Below are 17,819 nucleotides of genomic sequence, written 5' to 3'. Positions count from 1 at the left end.
TTTTGTATTCTGTTTATCCAAATGGCGGACCCCGGGCTCCTCCCCGGAATATTAAAACGGGGATGTACGTAAGAAGAAAGAAATTGTATTCTATTTATGAACCATCGACAAACGTGGGAGAAAATTGTAACCACTATCAGATAAACGACTTTACTACAATTGTCAAATACAATATTAAATACTTAAATTTCAACATATTTTTTACCCCACGCTGTCTCCGCAGAGTATGCATCGACGCGCAGTACATGTGTGACGGAGACGACGACTGCCCTGACGGCTCCGATGAAGATTCCTCTCCGACAGGACCTTGCGGTCAGTATATAAGGAATTTAATGGAATCCAATAACTTATAAAAGGCATTTGATTAAGATCTGCCTAAACAGCTGATATCAAAGCCAAAATTAATCCGAATTATTTCTAAAATACATACATATTTTCTTTTAGATAAGCGTTTCTTAAGTCTTTTCAAAACACAATTGTAATATAATAGAAAACTAATTAGATCTTGAAGCTTATTTAGGGATGGCGTTCCGCAAGGAAGTGTGATGGGACCTCTATGATTTATGTCGTTATCTCTCCTGCAGCCAACCGGACTTGTAGCGAGCTATACATGCAGTGTGACGTCAACAGGTGCATCCCGAGAACTTGGGTCTGCGACGGCCTGAAAGGTATGCACTATTATTACAATATTTATATGGTTACGGACGTTAAGTCGTGCTAACGTCATTTGATAAGTAGAACGGATCTCTGTTTATACCAAATCAAAGTCCAAGGGTGTAAAGTTTCTCCGCAAGTGTCTGTATTTGAACAATATTGTTTCTCGAATGAGTTATAAGGGTTATACTCTGTTTTGCGTTTCAAAATAAAACAGTTTTATTTAATTTGTCATCGTCAGGAATAGGACCACTACATGTGTTTTCCATATCGTAAAAAGCAACTAAGGGATAGGCTTATAAACTTGGGATTCTTTAAGGCGATAGGCTAGCAACCTGTCACCTTTTGAATCTTAAACCAGCCGAACGTGCGATTATATATTTAGAGTAACTTTGTTTTGTTTCTGTTGCAGACTGCGTAGACGGCACGGACGAGTCCCCCGCGGCGTGCCAGGCGGCGTCGTGCGGCGCGGCGCAGTTCCAGTGCGCGGCGTCGCGGCGCTGCCTGCCCGCCGCCTGGCGCTGCGACGGCGCGCGCGACTGCGGCCCGGCCGACCGCAGCGACGAGGACGACTGCCGTGAGTCGTGCGCCGTGACTCACCGAGGGTTACGAGCCGCCATCTAGTGATAAATTGATCTATGGCAATCTCTTTGACGATAACTTCGATAAATGCAACGATTAATACAAACAATGTCAATGCGATACAAGGGGACCGAATGCTTTTTCTTGATCAGTATCTGTCTGGTGGGAAGCGAGACGAAGTTTAAGATGCTATTCACGCTGGCCTTGAAAATCCCTAAGTTGCAGGTATCGTAATTAAAAATCTTGCCCTAATATGACCTCATACGAGTGAAAATCCGTGAACACGACGTGTGTGATGCTACAGCGAGAATTCAATTATGCAATAGGCTATTTGACAAAGTTCTAAAAACTATCTTAGGGTATTTGTTTGTTTATAAGGAGCCCTACAAAAATACTTTTCTGCCTTTATTACAGCTATTTTATTAAAAAATCGAAAAAGAAAATGAAATATTCAAATATGCCGCCAAAACGCGACTTTTAGCAATATGGCGGCCATGGCATGCAGTGACGTAAATTTCGTGTAAATATCATACAAAGCTTGTTGGTGTTTCGAAAAGTTTTGATTTTCTCTTGTTTTATTTAACTTGTGCCACGTCATATGTGTGAAAATTATTAAAATGAGTTCCTATAAATGTTATGCAGTGCCTCAATGCACTAATACAACAATAAAATCTCCTACGAAACTGTTTTTTCTATGCCGATGGATTTGAATATTCGCAAGAAGTGGTTTCAGATCATTATGTAAGATCAGTGGTTACCAAGATATACTTACATTGATGTTTTCACATTCCTCAGTTCGGCAGCATAGAAATCTGGATTGTCTTTGAAGAAGACAATCCAGATTTCATCTTCCAACCATTAAGTATTGCGTCCACTTTTTGTAGGTTTCGACTGTCAGCTTTCGCGGAATTGGTTTCCATTATTAAATACCTATGTTATCTGAGTAATCCTGAGCGATCAAACACTTATAAAATCTTGAAAAATAATAGCGAACACTAAGGAACGGTACGATCCACAGTCTGTTTATGGATAATTGACGTCATAATAGAAATAGCCAATCACGTTCGTTTTTAGTCACGTGACAGCTGCATATAAAAACCTAATTTTCTGATACGGATTTTGTTTAAATAATGCAATATTTTTATCTTGCGTTATTACAAATCGCTCCAAAAAAATAATATTAAGACTGATGACATAAAAGAAATGTATATTTTTAATACAGTCAAATAGCCTATTGGCAGTGTAAATGTCTTTTCTGTTCTCCGCATGGTATAATGTAACAATGTTCACAGTTTTTTCTATATGTCGTATAAAAAAGCTAATGAGAATGTTGTCTGTATGTTTATCAGAGAGTGCAGAATGCGGCGCCATGTTCTCCTGCGACAACGGCGCATGCGTGCCGTGGGAGTACTACTGCGACGGCGTCAGCGACTGCGGAGACACGTCCGACGAGCGGAACTGCCAGACAGAGCCTCAAGCCGCCCCGCCACTCACCACCACCAAACACAACTCACTGTGAGTTTTTTTTTTAAAGCTTTTATGTTTTTGACGTGTTCTTCTCCATACTCCACACTATATATATGCAAAGATTCAGTGGTTTGACTTTGAAGAGGTCAAAAGAAACAAACCAAAATTAGTATGGATTTCATGACTCCTGACTGCCTAAGAACCAGGGCCTTTGTAACTTTCTAGATGACCTACCGGTACCCTTCTTACAGAAATGTTCCCTGTGTTACAGCGCCCACGAGCACCGGCCGCAGCCCGCCGACCGCGCGCTGTGCGAGGACCACGAGTTCCAGTGCAACAACAGCGAGTGCATTCGGATTGTGAGTGGTTCATTATATATCCGTGGATATTATTGATTGGATAGGGAGCCTGGGTTATCATAAGCTATTTATAAAAGTATGACTGAAGGAAAGAACGGAAGAAACGGGACAACGATAGTTTATCGCGCGATATATCGGGGGAGTCAAAATTTTCCGCGTACATTGTCATCTCTAAATCAAAACTGCATCAATCCTATCACTAACATAAGCTACTTTTTTGCAGGAGTTTCGCTGCGACCAACACGTGGATTGCTTCGACGGGTCCGACGAGGCGGGGTGCGCGCCCCTCCCCACCACGCCCGCCCCCTCCACGAGCTCCCCGCGTGACCTCTCACTGGATTGCCCCCCACCCTCGCTCCTGTGCGACAACGCGACGCGCTGCGTGCCGCTGCCGCAGCAGTGTGACTCGCAGCCGGACTGCGCGGACGGCGCCGACGAGGCCGACCGCTGCGGTGTGTACACTAACTATGTAGCTCCTGTGCGACAACGCGACGCGCTGCGTGCCGCTGCCGCAGCAGTGTGACTCGCAGCCGGACTGCGCGGACGGCGCCGACGAGGCCGACCGCTGCGGTGTGTACACTAACTATGTAGCTCCTGTGCGACAACGCGACGCGCTGCGTGATGTGTTTTGCTTACTTTGACGGGTTATGTGTGGTAAGAGTGAACTTTGGAGTTGGAAGATCTTTCTATCCATCCATCCATTGAACTTCGATATTGCTGGAGCTGCGATTTTCATTACTTGATTTTTGCCGGTAAACATGGTGGTAGTCATCGTTCAGGGTAGATATAAAGGTAAACCTCTGCAAATTATTGTCCAGCAGTTTTTCAATCGGTCTAACTTTTGCCCGGCCAGTTACTAAAGTTCTATTTCTTACACCCCAAATTTTGAATCAATACGAGTATGGTATGCCCCGCAGGCGAGCCGATGTGCGCCGCCGCCGCGTGCGCGCACGCGTGCCGGCCGTCGCCGGCGGGCCCGGTGTGCGCGTGCCCGGCGCCGCTGCTAGCGCGCCCCGACGGCTCGTGCGCGCCCGCGTGCGGCGCGTGGGGCGCGTGCAGCCAGCTCTGCACGCCGCAGAAGAACAAGTACAAGTGCTCGTGCTATGACGGGTTCCGGCTGGCGGACGACGGGTTTACGTGTAAGAGCACGGCTGCGGCTACACCTGTGTTGGTCTATAGGTGAGAGGCTTACAGACTTGCTTTTTCATAGTGTCTTTCTGACTGTGAAGAGGGCTTGACTAACTTCGAAAGTATGAATGCTATATTCCAAAATCAAGCTTATTTTACAGAGTATACTCCAAACGTTTCAATTTCATGAATTAAATGAAACTTGCATACGGCTTGTTCTTGTACTTCTTCCAGCAACCGCCACGAGGTCCGCGCAGTAGAACTCCCATCGCTGACGTCACGAGCCCTGGTCTCCTCTCTGAAGAACACCATCGCGCTGGACTTCCTGCTGGAAGATGACGGCGTCACGCTGTACTGGACCGACGTGGGCGACGACAAGATCTACCGCGGTTCTCTCTCAGCCACCAGTAAGTAGAAACTGCTATATGTAACTACTAATAATTGTATGGCGGCATCATAAGGTATCTGACGTTCAGTTGGGTGGTGTGTTGCTTGGGGCAAGATTCGAAACACTACATGTAATGAACTTCATGATCATTAGCTGACTCCGAATGTGATTCACTGTAGGGCCTGGTACTGGGTAAGGTTTCTTTCTTAAAATTTTTATTCATTATTATAGGCTAATTCATATCGCTTAATAATTGTCAAAACGTTTGGTTTCAAAACATTGGTTGACGTCAAATAAATTAAAAAAAATAATAGGATCACTGAGTATAGATTAGTCACGTCTATATCCCTTACGGGCTAGACAGGGCTATCAGTCTCGAATAAACTGAAAGGCCACGTTCAGTTCAATTGAGATTCAAATAGTGACAGGTTGCTAGCCCGTCACCTACAAGAAGAATCCCATGTTAATCAGTCTAATTAGTTATTGAGTTAGCAAGGTTAGGTTCGATTACTTATCGAGAGAAATTGCGTGACGACAGCGCTGAGCGGCATCGAGGTGGTGGTGCAGCAGGGGCTGTCGACGGCGGAGGGGCTGGCGGTGGACTGGCTGGGCGGCAACCTGTACTGGGTGGAGAGCAACCTGCACCAGCTGGAGGTGGCGCGCCTGGACGGCCGCCACCGCCGCACGCTCATCGACCAGGACATCGACAATCCCAGGGCCATCGCCTTGGACCCCAGAGTGGGGTGAGTTGTCTTTCTGCTAACTTGTCTCTGCGATGTCTTCGTCATTTTTGCCCATCTGGTTTTTTCGATCCTCTTAATTCAGAGCAATTCCATCTCCTCTCTTTTATCTATTCCTTCGCTTGTATTTGGTTTTCAGGACGTACTAATAATTTTTCCTTACATTTGAATATATTATTTAAAAATTTTGAAAATCCCCAACTAAAAGTTAAGCTAAGAACACTCTAAATTATTTCGATCAATGCACTTTTACTCGAATATATTCGCTGACGGTAGGTCTTCCTACAACTTTTAAACGGCTCAACCAATTTTGATCAAACATGTCTAAGAATACTCGCACGTAAATCACATTAAAAAAAAACTATATTGAAATCGCTTCAACCGTTTGTTAGCTATGATGCCACAGACAGACATAAAACATGTCAACCTTATAACACCTCCCCTCTTTTGGTTTCTGACGGAGGTTAAAAATATGTATGTGATTCTTTAACGTATAGTTTTTTTAAATCTAGCTACCTTTTCTGGAGCGACTGGGAGACATCTTCGCCCCGCATCGAGCGGTGCTCCTTAGCGGGGCTCCGGCGGACCACAGTGGTGAGGGTAGACAGAGTCACCGACGGCGCCTGGCCCAACGGTATCGGGCTAGACCACCTCGCTTCCAGGTCAGTATTCAGTGTCATTCATACATACAAAAAGTCAAGCATCTTTCGCAGAGGAGTAGGCAGAGACTTCATCTTACCACTTTCCACGTTGCTGCGAATCATCGCATTTTTAGTGGCATTTGTGACACTACACGTAGATTGCACGTGAAATGAAAAATATTTGGTAAAATATGGTACCAAATAGATCGAAAACAATCTTTTTCTTTAAATTTGTATTATTTTGTTGTCCCCCTTTGGTTTGAAAGTATGTACTCTTGATAGATCACGTCAAAGCTAAAAAAACAAACCTGGAAACATTGAGGGAACTTTTGTAAAATATATTGTGAAACAATATGTTGTTTTTGATTTAACTTTCAAACATTGCATATGGTAGTTATAATTTTAAATTCAACCAATGAAGGTTACGCTACCGATTCCTCAAAGTACCCATCAGGGACACCGAAAAAATCCCAGTTATATTAGAAACTTAGCAATAGGCTATTTGACTGTAATAAAAATATACATTTCTTTTATGTCATCAGTCTTAATATTATTGTTTTGGAGCGATTTGTAATAACGCGAGATAAAAATATTGCATTATTTTAACAAAATCCGTCTCAGAAAATTAGGCTTTTCTATGCAGTTGTCACGTGACTAAAAACGAACGTGATTGGCTATTTCTATTATGACGTCAATTATCCATAAACAGACTGTGGATCGTACTGTTCCTTAGTGTTCGCTATTATTTTTCAAGATTTTATAAGTGTTTGATCGCTCAGGATTACTCAGATAACATAGGTATTTAATAATGGAAACCAATTTCGCGAAAGCTGACAGTGGAAACCTACCAAAAGACTTTTGGTAGGTCCACTTTTGGCAAAAGTGGACCCTATAATGGTTGGCGTCTTCTTCAAAGACAATCCAGATTTCTATGCTGCCGAACTGAGGAATGTGAAAACATCAATGTAAGTATATCTTGGTAACCACTGATCTTAGATCATGATCTGAAACCACTTCTTGCGAATATTCAAATCCATCGGCATAGAAAAAAACGATTTCGTAGGAGATTTTATTGTTGTATTTGTGCATTTAGGCACTGCACAACATTTATAGGAACTCATTTTAATAATTTTCACACATATTACGTGGCACAAGTTAAATAAAACAAGAGAAAATCAAAACTTTTCGAAACACCAACAAGCTTTGTATGATATTTACACGAAATTTACGTCACTGCATGCCATGGCCGCCATATTGCTAAAAGTCGCGTTTTGGCGGCATATTTGAATATTGCATTTTCTTTTTCGATTATTTAATAAAATAGCTGTAATAAAGGCAGAAAAGTATTTTTGTAGGGCTCCTTATAAACAAATAAATAGCCTAAGATAGTTTTTAGAACTTTGTCAAATAGCCTATTGTAAATATGAATATATACAAATTACACAGATTAAGTTAGCCTCGAAGTAAGCTCGGGACTTGTGTTACGAGATACTATCTCAACGATACTATATTTCATACTAAATACTTATATAGATAAACATCCAAGACCTAGGCCAATCAGAGAAAGTTAGTTTGTCATCGTGCCCTGGCCAGGATTCGGCCGTCAAAACTAAACTAAACCATTGTGCGATCTCCCTCAGGCTGTATTGGATTGACGCCAGCTCGGACGCTATACACACCACGGACTATGACGGCGGCGACTACAGGGAAGTGTTGCGAGGTTTGTGTACAGTTGACAAAAACATGTATATCTTCTGTTCTTGCAACACATGATTAAATTCATGAAAAAATAAATATGTGGTAAAAAAGGGTTTTGTCCATCCTGAACTTAATTTATTTAACACTCTTTAAATTAATTAAAAAAGGCAATGACAACTTTTTGTTCTCTCATTCTTTAAGTATTTTTGATGTACGTCATACTTACCGTTTTACTTACAGTTCTTGTAATAAAAAATATAAAACTCTATATAGGTTTATAACTAGTTTCAAAGTTAGTTATATAGAACCTTTTCTTTTACAAATAAAAACATCTGATGCTAATATAATAGCTTTTATGCAATGTCGTTTATCGCAAATCCCACGGGAACAGTTCTGTACGTATTGTTCCCCCAGGCCACTCGGCGCTGTCGCACCCGTTCGCGATCACGGTGTTCGAGTCGCACGTGTACTGGACGGACTGGCGCAGCAACAGCGTGGTGCGAGCCAACAAGTGGAACGGCAGCGACGTCACGGTCCTGCAGCGGACTCTGACGCAGCCCTTCGACATTAAAGTGAGTCGCTTTGTCAGCTGGATGCCATTTGTGTTGTCACCATTATTTAATACGGGTTAGGTTCTCTTGTAAAGGTTGCGGATGCGGCGACAGTCGTTTGGTCTAAAAACCTGACTGACTACATCCAGAATTGTGGTCATACAATGGTGCAGTCGAGCCTCCTATAAGTAGGTAGACAAACTATTTCAGTAATTCTGTTCCACACAGCGGATCGAAAGCTTCATATTAATTGTCTATACCCCTGCAGTAAGATACCTCACCTAATCTGTCTTTAAATTTACTCCTTGCTTTAAGCGTTCCTCTCAATAGATGTTATACAACCAAATCATTTATCCCCAGGTGATCCACCCATCTCGTCAACCCCGCGGCGCGAGTAACCCGTGCGGAGTCAACAACGGCAACTGTTCCCACCTGTGTCTCATAGACACGGCTTCCAGCAGGGTGTGCGCGTGTCCACACGTCATGCGGCTGGCGGACGACGGGGCCAGCTGCGAGGGTATGTGACGCGGCAGCTGTTGTCGCCTGTGTCTCAGAGACACGTCATCCAGCAGGGAGTGCGCGTGTCCACACGTCATGCGGCTGGCGGACAAGTCTACCGATACTTTAAAGTTCAGCTATTACATTAGCTGACCTAGAACTTCCCTCATGAAATGGTTTCTCTATCCTCCAGCTCACGAGAAAGTGCTCCTGCTGGGCTCGGCGGGGGTGATCCGCGGCGTGGACCTGCTGTCCCCGGCGGCCCCGCTGACGCCCACGCTGGCGGGCCCGCACGTGGCGGCGCCGCACGTCATCCGGCCCAGCCCCGCCACCGGGGAGATATACTGGGCCGACGCGGCGGGCAATGAAATCAGGAAAGCTGACCTCGCGCACGGGAACCATTCTGTTATTGCTGATAATGGGGTGAGACAGACAAACAATTTTTTTACTTTCTTCTTCTTTATTCTTTTTATTCCTGCATGACATCTGATCGCAAGAATCGAAAGCGCGCGAAGCTTGAGTGTAAAGTGCCATTATTATGCCATGAAAGTGAAAGCAGAACTATAATGTATAACCGCAAAGTTGCTGAGTTGTTCAGGAGTGGGACAATATTTCTGAATAATTCCATCATTCTCCTGACGTCAGTTAATTTAGGTTCTGGTTCTTCGATCCTGGATGATTAATTTTTGCAGGGGAATTATATTGAGTCCAACCGTTGCTCATAACTCGGGAAAATGTTATATATTTATTTGGTAATAACCTAAAAATATGTTTTCTCCTTGCCCAGGTGGAGAACCCAGTCGGCTTCGCTCTGGACCCGGCGGCGGGGCTGCTATACTACAGCACGGGGCAGGCGCTGGCGGTGTCGGGGCTGGCGGGGCAGCACATGTCGCTCGTGATTCCCGACGGGCTGCTCAACCTCACCGCGCTGGCTGTGGACCCGCTCAGGTCTGTCTAGGTCCTAGGGTCCCACTGGTTGTCGCGGTAAGGTCGTTCGAAGCAGCTAGGAACAAAAACAAGTGGATAGAAGAAGAATTCGCTTGATTTAAATTTTCGATTTGCGTTTTGCGATGAGTGAAGCCTCATGAAAAAAACTAATAAGTTCGTGAAAACTGACTTAGCTAAACCGAATTCATGGTCAAATGACACGTTGCAGGCTCCTTTACAGGATGTTACCGCGAGTTAAACGCTGACTTGTTCATGTTTCAGAGGCCGACTGTACTGGGCGCTGTCGGCGGCGGGCGGCGCGCAGCTGCACTCGGCGGCGTGCGACGGCGGCGACCGGCGGCTGCTGCTGGACGCCCGCGCGCACCCGCAGCAGCTGGGGGCGGTCGCTAGTGAGTACTGCAACTGCCCACGCAGAATGTTAAAATCAGTAAAGGAGAGGATTACAAAATAACGCTTAATATTTAAGGCGATGGGCTAGCAACCTGACAGTATCTTTGAATCTCAATTTCATCAGGTATCCATCCGACTTCTATAATAAACCAACGATCCAAAGTAAACTTTTTTCTTTGGAGACTGACGACTCATGTAGCCATGCCATCGCCAAATGGTCTTCTGAATTTCCTACCCTAATGACCTCCGAATATTTCATTGCCTATCTCGAATGGAATTTAACGTGTGTACAGGTCTGACGATGGACGTGGAGAGCAACCGCCTGTACTGGGTGAACCTGGACGCCTCCTCCGTGCAGTACTACGACGTGGGCGCGGGGAAACTCTTTACGGTGAGTAGCTTCGGTTTATCATTCTGTTAATCAGAAATAAAACTAATCACTACTTGTTTTTAGAAGGCATTAACTCCGGCCACAAGCCAGTATCTTTCATCCAGCTAAATGTGCCATACATTTTCATATTTACCAATTTATTTATTTCGTTCGTTCGTTCATTTATTTAGGTATACACAACAGGTTACAATCGATAAATAAGATAAATCGTTTTTATAATACATACATACATTAAACCACGCCTTTTTCCCGGAGGGGTAGGCAGAGACTACATCTTTCCACTTGCCACGATCTCTAATAATAATAGATGATAAATATAATATATATGTATGTATGCACCGATGTAATTCGCCCTCGTACATACAGCTGCCGCTGCCCCCCGGGTCGCTGCCGACGGCGCTGGACGTGTACGGAGACGAGGTGATATACGCGGACGGCGCCGACGACACCGTGCGCGCCTGCCGCAAGACCGGCGGCGGCGGCGCCCGCCTCTTGAGGAACCATACCGGTGCGTGTTCCCGGGGGACTGCTTGGCACCTAATGTTGCAGGAAAATGCAACGAGGGCGCTAGTTTTGCGTTTCGTATAGCAACACCGACTAGTTATATGATATTGAGTAACAGGGCACTATCCACACCTTTCTGAGACTAATAATAATTGGCAAATATGAACCGACCAGGTTTAGAAGGTCCATATCAATAAAAGCGATGAACAAGACATATTTTTAAACGAGGATACCCTGTTGCAACTTGTGACGTCAACACGCTTTATAATTAAAATAATTGCAAGTGTAGAAGACGCGTCGGAACATCCTATACTGCAGCATTTTCATTGAATATCAATTAATAAAATAAAAATCTTAAATCAAAACCGTGGATGAATGTACATAAAATTAGTGAGAAGTTTGTGTCGTCTCCAGGTTTTATATACGAGTAACGTTTATTCTGCAGAACACGTGATGTCGCTAGCGGTGTACGACTCGTCCGCCGCGCAGGCGGGCGGCGCGTGCGCGGAGCGGCGCGCGGCGTGCGCGGCGCTGTGCGTGCCCGTGGCGCCGCACGCCAGCGAGTGCCTCTGCGCGGCCGGGTACCGCAAGGCGGGCAGGGATTGTATAGGTATAGTGTACTTGTATATTGGAGAGAAACCTAACCCATATTGGATCCTTTAGACCGTGACCGTAGAACATCAGTTGGCACTGAAACTAATATAGCATGACATCCCCAGCGATGGAGCCGCTGCTGGTGTACTCGCTGAGCTGGGAGCTGCGCGCGCTGCCGCTGGGCGCGCGCGCGGCGGAGCCCGGGCCGCTGCTGCTGCCGCCCGTCGCGCAGCTCTCCAACGCCGACCAGCTGGGCTTCTACGCGGGTACGCCATCTTGTACTGCAGCGGCCCCGAAACACTGCTGTGGAACACGCCCTTTTACTACAAATTTATCATAATTTTCAATGATTCACTTATCCTTTTTACAAAGTACGAAGTATTCAATTATTGAATGAACAAATTTGTTAAGAAAAACATATTTGACACCTTTATCTAATAGCAGAAAGTAGGAATGCATTAATTAGAGTCGCAACACGTTTTGATTATCATACTTATTATTTTGTTTTCTCATACTCTGTCTTATATAATTTTCTGTTTACTTTTAAGTAAATTATACTACTGGAACTTAAAAAAGCTTAAAAAGCTTTTAAGTCAGGTCTGTCTGTATCCCGCAGGCGTGAAAACATTTAAATGGTCTATCTCATTCATTCTTTTACCATAAAGTATATTAGAGTATTGTTCATTTTTTGAGTATTCAGTTTGTACTTTTTCTATTGAACAATTTTCCGTGGTATGTTTAGAAGAGGAATGGCTGTACTGGGCGGACTCGGAGGCGGGCTGCATCTGGCGCGGCAAGCGGGACGGCACGCGCCGCGAGCTGCTCGTGCGCCAGCCCGAGCCGCTCACGGCGCAAGCGCAGGACTGGCTCGCCGGTATGCTCAGCTATCTTTATTTATTTTCAAATATGTAAAGTACCTGTATCAAATACAGTTTGTGTCGACGAAAATAATCGTATAAATATTAATTTTATTTGCGATATACCCACCTTAATAGTAAAGAGGTAGTCTCTGCCTACCCCTCCGGGAAAGAGGCGTGAGTTTATGTATGTATGTATGTATATACCCACCATTGCTATCAATTATTTTCTTAATTTATGTTTTTTTTAGATACGTAATTACAAACAAACATACTATTGTATCAATGTGATTCATTTCCGTAACATATGGTCTTACTCTTCTCACATCATGATGTTCTCTCCACATGTTGCAGGTCTGGCAATCGACTGGGTATCAGGCAACATGTACTGGTCGGACCCGCGACGCAACTTGCTGCTCGTGTCTCGGCTCGACGGCTCCAGACGATATGTTCTGTTGGACACTTCCCCGGCTGCTGTCACTAGTTAGTAGCGCGTGTTCTTTTACTCCCCCCTCCTGGCCTCCTCACCTGTCTAGTACTGTCTGAGTATAGCCCGGGGTGATCCTTTTGACCATGACCTTGGATTGTGTAAGTCAAGGTTTTACACGAAGCGACTTTCGCCTGATCACAGCAAGCTTTGTCGAAGAACCATATTGGATCATGAAAAAAACTGCTCTAGTCACCTTTTTCACCGGCTGCCGTCAGCAGTTAGTATCACATGTTGCCCTAATATAATTGATATAAGTACACGTGTCATGTCGTATTGCATTAATTGAGATCGATAAATCTATCACCATTTACAACCGGCTTATCAACCGGAGGCGCTTTATTCCTGCAATTAATAAATAGACGCAGCAGTCTGCTCAGTTCATCTTTTACTGAACAGGCATAGAAATAGACGCGGCAGCTGGCTGGCTGTTCCTCTCCGGCGGGGGCTGGATCGAGCGCTGCCGCCCGGACGGCTCCCAGCGCGTCCTCCTCCACAACGGCACCGGCGTGGCGGCCATGGCGGCTGCCGACGGCTTCCTGTACTGGGCCGACTCCTGGGAGGCCGCGGTGTGGAGGATCCCGTACGAGGGAGGCGACAAGGAGAAGGTGCTGGAGGGGAGGGGCGCCCGGAAGATGATAGCGGCCATCGCGGTTTACAACGAAACGCTGTACTGGCTTGACACGTGAGGATCTTCGCTTGTTTTATATCGCTCTTTATTATGATACTAGGTAGACATCTGGGAGGCTGCTGTGTGGAGGTTACGATACGAGAGACCAGAGATGGAGAGAGTGGGGCGCTAGGAAGACGATTGAGGCCATAGTTTTATATCCTAACAACCGAAAATTACTGTAGAATAGAATAGAATAGATTTATTTTCAAAATCAAATTATAACTCTACCGCTTCCAAAGCGCATGTGTTAAAGAAGCGGCGGAACAAACAACACTGCGGCATTTTCATCGGATGTCAATTTACAAATATAGATCTCTTAAATCTAAATCGTGGACGAATGCACATTGTCTACATTAAAAAACATGAATGAATGTAGAACTAATTATGTCAATACGAATATTTCGTCAAATAAAATAAAAATTATGTACATACTGTTAAAATTATATCAAGATCATGTCAAAAATACACAAGCACAATTTAAGAGGCCATTATGTCAAGCTCGGGCCACACATGTTTATCATTAATATAATCCTCCGTGCTGTAATAGGCTTTCCTACAAAGCTCATTTTTAATAATTTTTTTAATTTTCTATCATTCATTTCAAGAACACTTTTTGGTAATTTATTATAAAATCTTATGCAATTAATCAGAAATGATTTCCCTTCCTTAGCCAGCCGATGTGCTGGGTTCGACAACTTATAATTGTTCCGCAGTGATCTACTAGTACATTCACCTACCTTTTTTGAAAGAGTCGAATATGTATTAGGAGGGCAATGTTAAAATATTAAGATTATTGAAAAAATCTCTAAGCGAATCTCTTTGTTTAGATGTATGTATATAGTTTGTATGTCTGCTGCTGATCCCCAAAGCAGTAGACCATATTACATTAAACTATGAAAATAACTAAAATATACTAGCTTAGCAGTTGCCACTTCCGTCAAATGCGTAATACGACGAATAGCGTATGCTGCAGAACTAAGCCTTTTAGAAAGTTTCAAAATGTGAGCATGCCATTTCAAATTTGAATTAAATGTTATTCCTAACAAAGTAGTACTATCAACAAAATCTAATCTTTTACTACTTATACTAATATCTACATTTGCCTCCCGCACATTGGGAAGTGTAAACTTAATGCATTGGGTCTTATTTGCATTTATCAGTAAGTTGTTGATTGAATACCAGCTAGAAATGGCGGCTTAAGTGCTATTCACATCATCACAGATTTCGCTACGGCGCTTCATCTTAAAAATTAGTGACTTATCATCTGCAAACAACACGATGCCAGTCTGTTTCTCAATCATGCTCGCATTGGCAAGTCGTTAATATATACTAGAAAGAGAAAAGGTCCCAAAATGGAACCTTGCGGTACCCCAATTTTTACCTTCGCTCCTTTCGATTTTGTATTATTTAAATCTACCGTCTGCTATCTATCACTAAGATATGATTTAATAAGTTCAACGGCAGCAGTATCGAACCCGTAATGAGCGAGCTTGAGCAGAAGAGTTCTATGATCTACGCAATCAAATGCTTTGGTCTGATCGCAAAATACTCCGATGGCATCCTGTGAGTCTTCCCATGCATTGAGAATATGAGTGACAAGAGCCACACCTGTATCAGTTGTACATTTCGTATAAGTAAAGCCGTATTGCTGACTATGAAATAATTTATTAAACTTTAAGTAACGCTGCATTTGATTAAGCATGATTCTCTCGAACACCTTGCTCAAAATTGGTAAAATTGAGATTGGTCTATAATTACAAGGCTCCGATTTTTCGCCTTTCTTGAATAGTGGATACTGTTTTTGTTGTAATTGACTCTCCCTATGATTTGGATTTGTAAGAAGTAGTTGTCATGTTATTTATTTTTTTATTTATTCATTAGGAATAACAAACAGCTATATTATAAAGACATATTAAAAGTTATTATATGCTTAAGTAGTAACAATATAGCCCACACCGTTATTCACAGATTAGTAAACAATATTTGGGCTGTTAGTTTGACATGAAAAAATAAAAAATAGGTAAAAAAACTTTTTAAGTTAAACGGTTTTATGTTAAACATACATTGCAATATTTAATATAAATGTACTAAAAACCAAAAAATAATAAAATAGATACAGTCGTGGGAATTATAAACATATGCATAGACTAGACTAAAATAAAACCGTGGGGCACGTCAATTGTCTACAATCGTTGATTAAAATGTTTGTTTTGTAATGTTACACTATAATTAGGCAGTTGTTCAACCGACAACGATGGACGTGTGATAAGTAGGGCTAGAATGTGGAAACAAGTTAGCAAGCTCGATTAAGCGAGTTTTAGGGTTTCATAATGTTGAGCGAGTAGTACTTTTATCATAAGTTTTGTCGATTAAAGACAAACTACGAGCAGTGAAACGATTCCTCGCAAATATAAAATAGTAAGTAATTTGCGCACCGTCTGCGGGCCAACTGCCTAACGACGAATTAAACGATTCTTCTATCGCACATTAAGTCTATAATTTGTAGACAATTGACGTGCCCCACGGTTTTATTTTAGTCTAGTCTATGCATATGTTTATAATTCCCACGACTGTATCTATTTTTTTATTTTTTGGTTTTTAGTACATTTATATTAAATATTGCAATGTATGTTTAACATAAAACCGTTTAACTTAAAAAGTTTTTTTACCTATTTTTATTTTCTAGTTTTTAGTTTTTATTTCGCATTCTGTTTAATTCATTTAGTGCTTCATTATTGCAAGGTTTCTGCTTAGATTTTAATTTTGAATAGTAAATTGTATTCTACTTGTTGAGACCTTTCATTTGATACCCATGTTGATGGGATTGATAAAACCTAAGTTATCCGCCATTTTGTAGAGGCCGCCATCTTGAATTTAAATTTTTTATAGTATATTGTATTCTGCTTGTTGAGCCCTTTCATTTGATACCCATATTGATGGGATTAATGAAACCTAAATTATCCGCCATTTTGTAACGGCGGCCATCTTGAATTTATAATGATAATGAATAAACATAATTATATTGTCACCAAAATCCAAAGTGTATACAAAATTTCAGATTAATCGGTTGACAGGAAGAGGGTGAAATTTGAATTACTAAATTTGACCCAAGAATAAATAAAACAAACGGGGTGAGCTAAATAAAACCGTTTAATAATAAAAACAAAAACAATAAAATCATACGTATTAAGATATAAAATCATTCAAAACTGAGAAAAAAAAAACCAAAAGAACAGAGTAAACAAGGAAATGTAACATTGTGACGATAACAAAAAAAAAAAAAATACTTTAAGAGAAAAGCCTAATATACACATTCATTAACATAGTTGTGATTTGTTTTTTAAATTGAAATGTACTGCAAGAAAAAATGTCTACATTGATAAAATTTTTATTATAACATTCCATCATATGACGAATGGGAGCCCGCATTCCACTATTCGTGCGGCATGTGTCCAGTGCAAATAAGGGATGACGATGTTTCTTTGCAAGTGACAGTACATCGAGTCACGTTCGGAAATTACAGTGATGCATTTATAAATATGCATTCCCTTAAATCTGCGAGAGACTGATATGAAATTAAAATAATTTTTACCTCCGGCCATTTTATCACGCTGTACATTAGTACAATAACGTTGAGTGATCTAGCAAAGAGCAGCTTTCCAATTTACGACAGCGTCCGGCCCACATACAGGATGTCGGGGCACGGCAGCGTGGCCGCCGCGCCGCTCGGCAACGCGTCGCAGGCGCGCGTGCTGCGCGCCGGCGCGGGCGACAGCCTGCGCGCGCTGCTGGTGTGGGCGCGCGGCCGCCAGGACCGGCGCGCGCGCTCCGTGCGCAACGCGTGCGGCGCGGCGCGCGGCGCGTGCGCCGGGCTGTGCCTGTTCGACGGCGAGCGCGCGCGCTGCGTCTGCCCGCACGGGGACTTGGCGCCGGACGGACGGAATTGCACGCGTGAGTCTTATACGAGCTTTAAACTTAACTACATTTGAGGTTTTTTATTAAAGTAATGGTTTAATAAAAAATGCTATCAATGTTTCTTTCACCACTGTAGGCCAGAATTTAACTGTGCCCTTTCATGAGCCCTTGTTCCTTCATCATATAAATCATGATGAGCGAGTAATCAACCAAAAGATATAACAATTATTATGTGTTGTTAGAAATGTCATAATAATGTATGTTTTGTTTAAATTTGAATTGAATTTAAAGTTGAACTTAAAACATCTTGATTTTCTAGAGATCTCGAAAATTTACAAGTAATCTGGAAAAAAA

At 42.8% G+C, this 17,819-nt stretch overlaps 1 protein-coding gene across 1 annotated transcript in view; it reads left to right on the top strand.

Moving 5' to 3' along the window:
- The window catches only part of LOC106140486 (prolow-density lipoprotein receptor-related protein 1), a 75,101-nt gene that overhangs the window by 17,452 nt on the left and 39,830 nt on the right, over positions 1 to 17,819 (top strand). The window contains exons 20-43 of the mRNA XM_060951242.1: positions 224 to 312; positions 585 to 668; positions 1,067 to 1,231; positions 2,586 to 2,751; positions 2,975 to 3,062; positions 3,286 to 3,514; positions 3,980 to 4,241; positions 4,425 to 4,597; positions 5,117 to 5,321; positions 5,831 to 5,980; positions 7,600 to 7,679; positions 8,072 to 8,229; positions 8,569 to 8,725; positions 8,900 to 9,129; positions 9,494 to 9,654; positions 9,916 to 10,043; positions 10,338 to 10,435; positions 10,802 to 10,943; positions 11,385 to 11,549; positions 11,659 to 11,799; positions 12,276 to 12,407; positions 12,745 to 12,873; positions 13,277 to 13,562; positions 17,242 to 17,501. Of these exons, the coding sequence (XP_060807225.1) occupies positions 224 to 312; positions 585 to 668; positions 1,067 to 1,231; positions 2,586 to 2,751; positions 2,975 to 3,062; positions 3,286 to 3,514; positions 3,980 to 4,241; positions 4,425 to 4,597; positions 5,117 to 5,321; positions 5,831 to 5,980; positions 7,600 to 7,679; positions 8,072 to 8,229; positions 8,569 to 8,725; positions 8,900 to 9,129; positions 9,494 to 9,654; positions 9,916 to 10,043; positions 10,338 to 10,435; positions 10,802 to 10,943; positions 11,385 to 11,549; positions 11,659 to 11,799; positions 12,276 to 12,407; positions 12,745 to 12,873; positions 13,277 to 13,562; positions 17,242 to 17,501 (3,878 nt within the window). The remainder of the gene's footprint in view (positions 1 to 223; positions 313 to 584; positions 669 to 1,066; positions 1,232 to 2,585; positions 2,752 to 2,974; positions 3,063 to 3,285; positions 3,515 to 3,979; positions 4,242 to 4,424; positions 4,598 to 5,116; positions 5,322 to 5,830; positions 5,981 to 7,599; positions 7,680 to 8,071; positions 8,230 to 8,568; positions 8,726 to 8,899; positions 9,130 to 9,493; positions 9,655 to 9,915; positions 10,044 to 10,337; positions 10,436 to 10,801; positions 10,944 to 11,384; positions 11,550 to 11,658; positions 11,800 to 12,275; positions 12,408 to 12,744; positions 12,874 to 13,276; positions 13,563 to 17,241; positions 17,502 to 17,819) is intronic.

Source organism: Amyelois transitella, chromosome 24 (assembly GCF_032362555.1).
Source record: "Amyelois transitella isolate CPQ chromosome 24, ilAmyTran1.1, whole genome shotgun sequence".
NCBI classification, from domain to species: Eukaryota; Metazoa; Arthropoda; class Insecta; order Lepidoptera; family Pyralidae; genus Amyelois; species Amyelois transitella.
The sequence above is the reverse complement of the archived record's forward strand: the minus strand, read 5'-3'. Positions and strand labels throughout refer to the sequence as shown.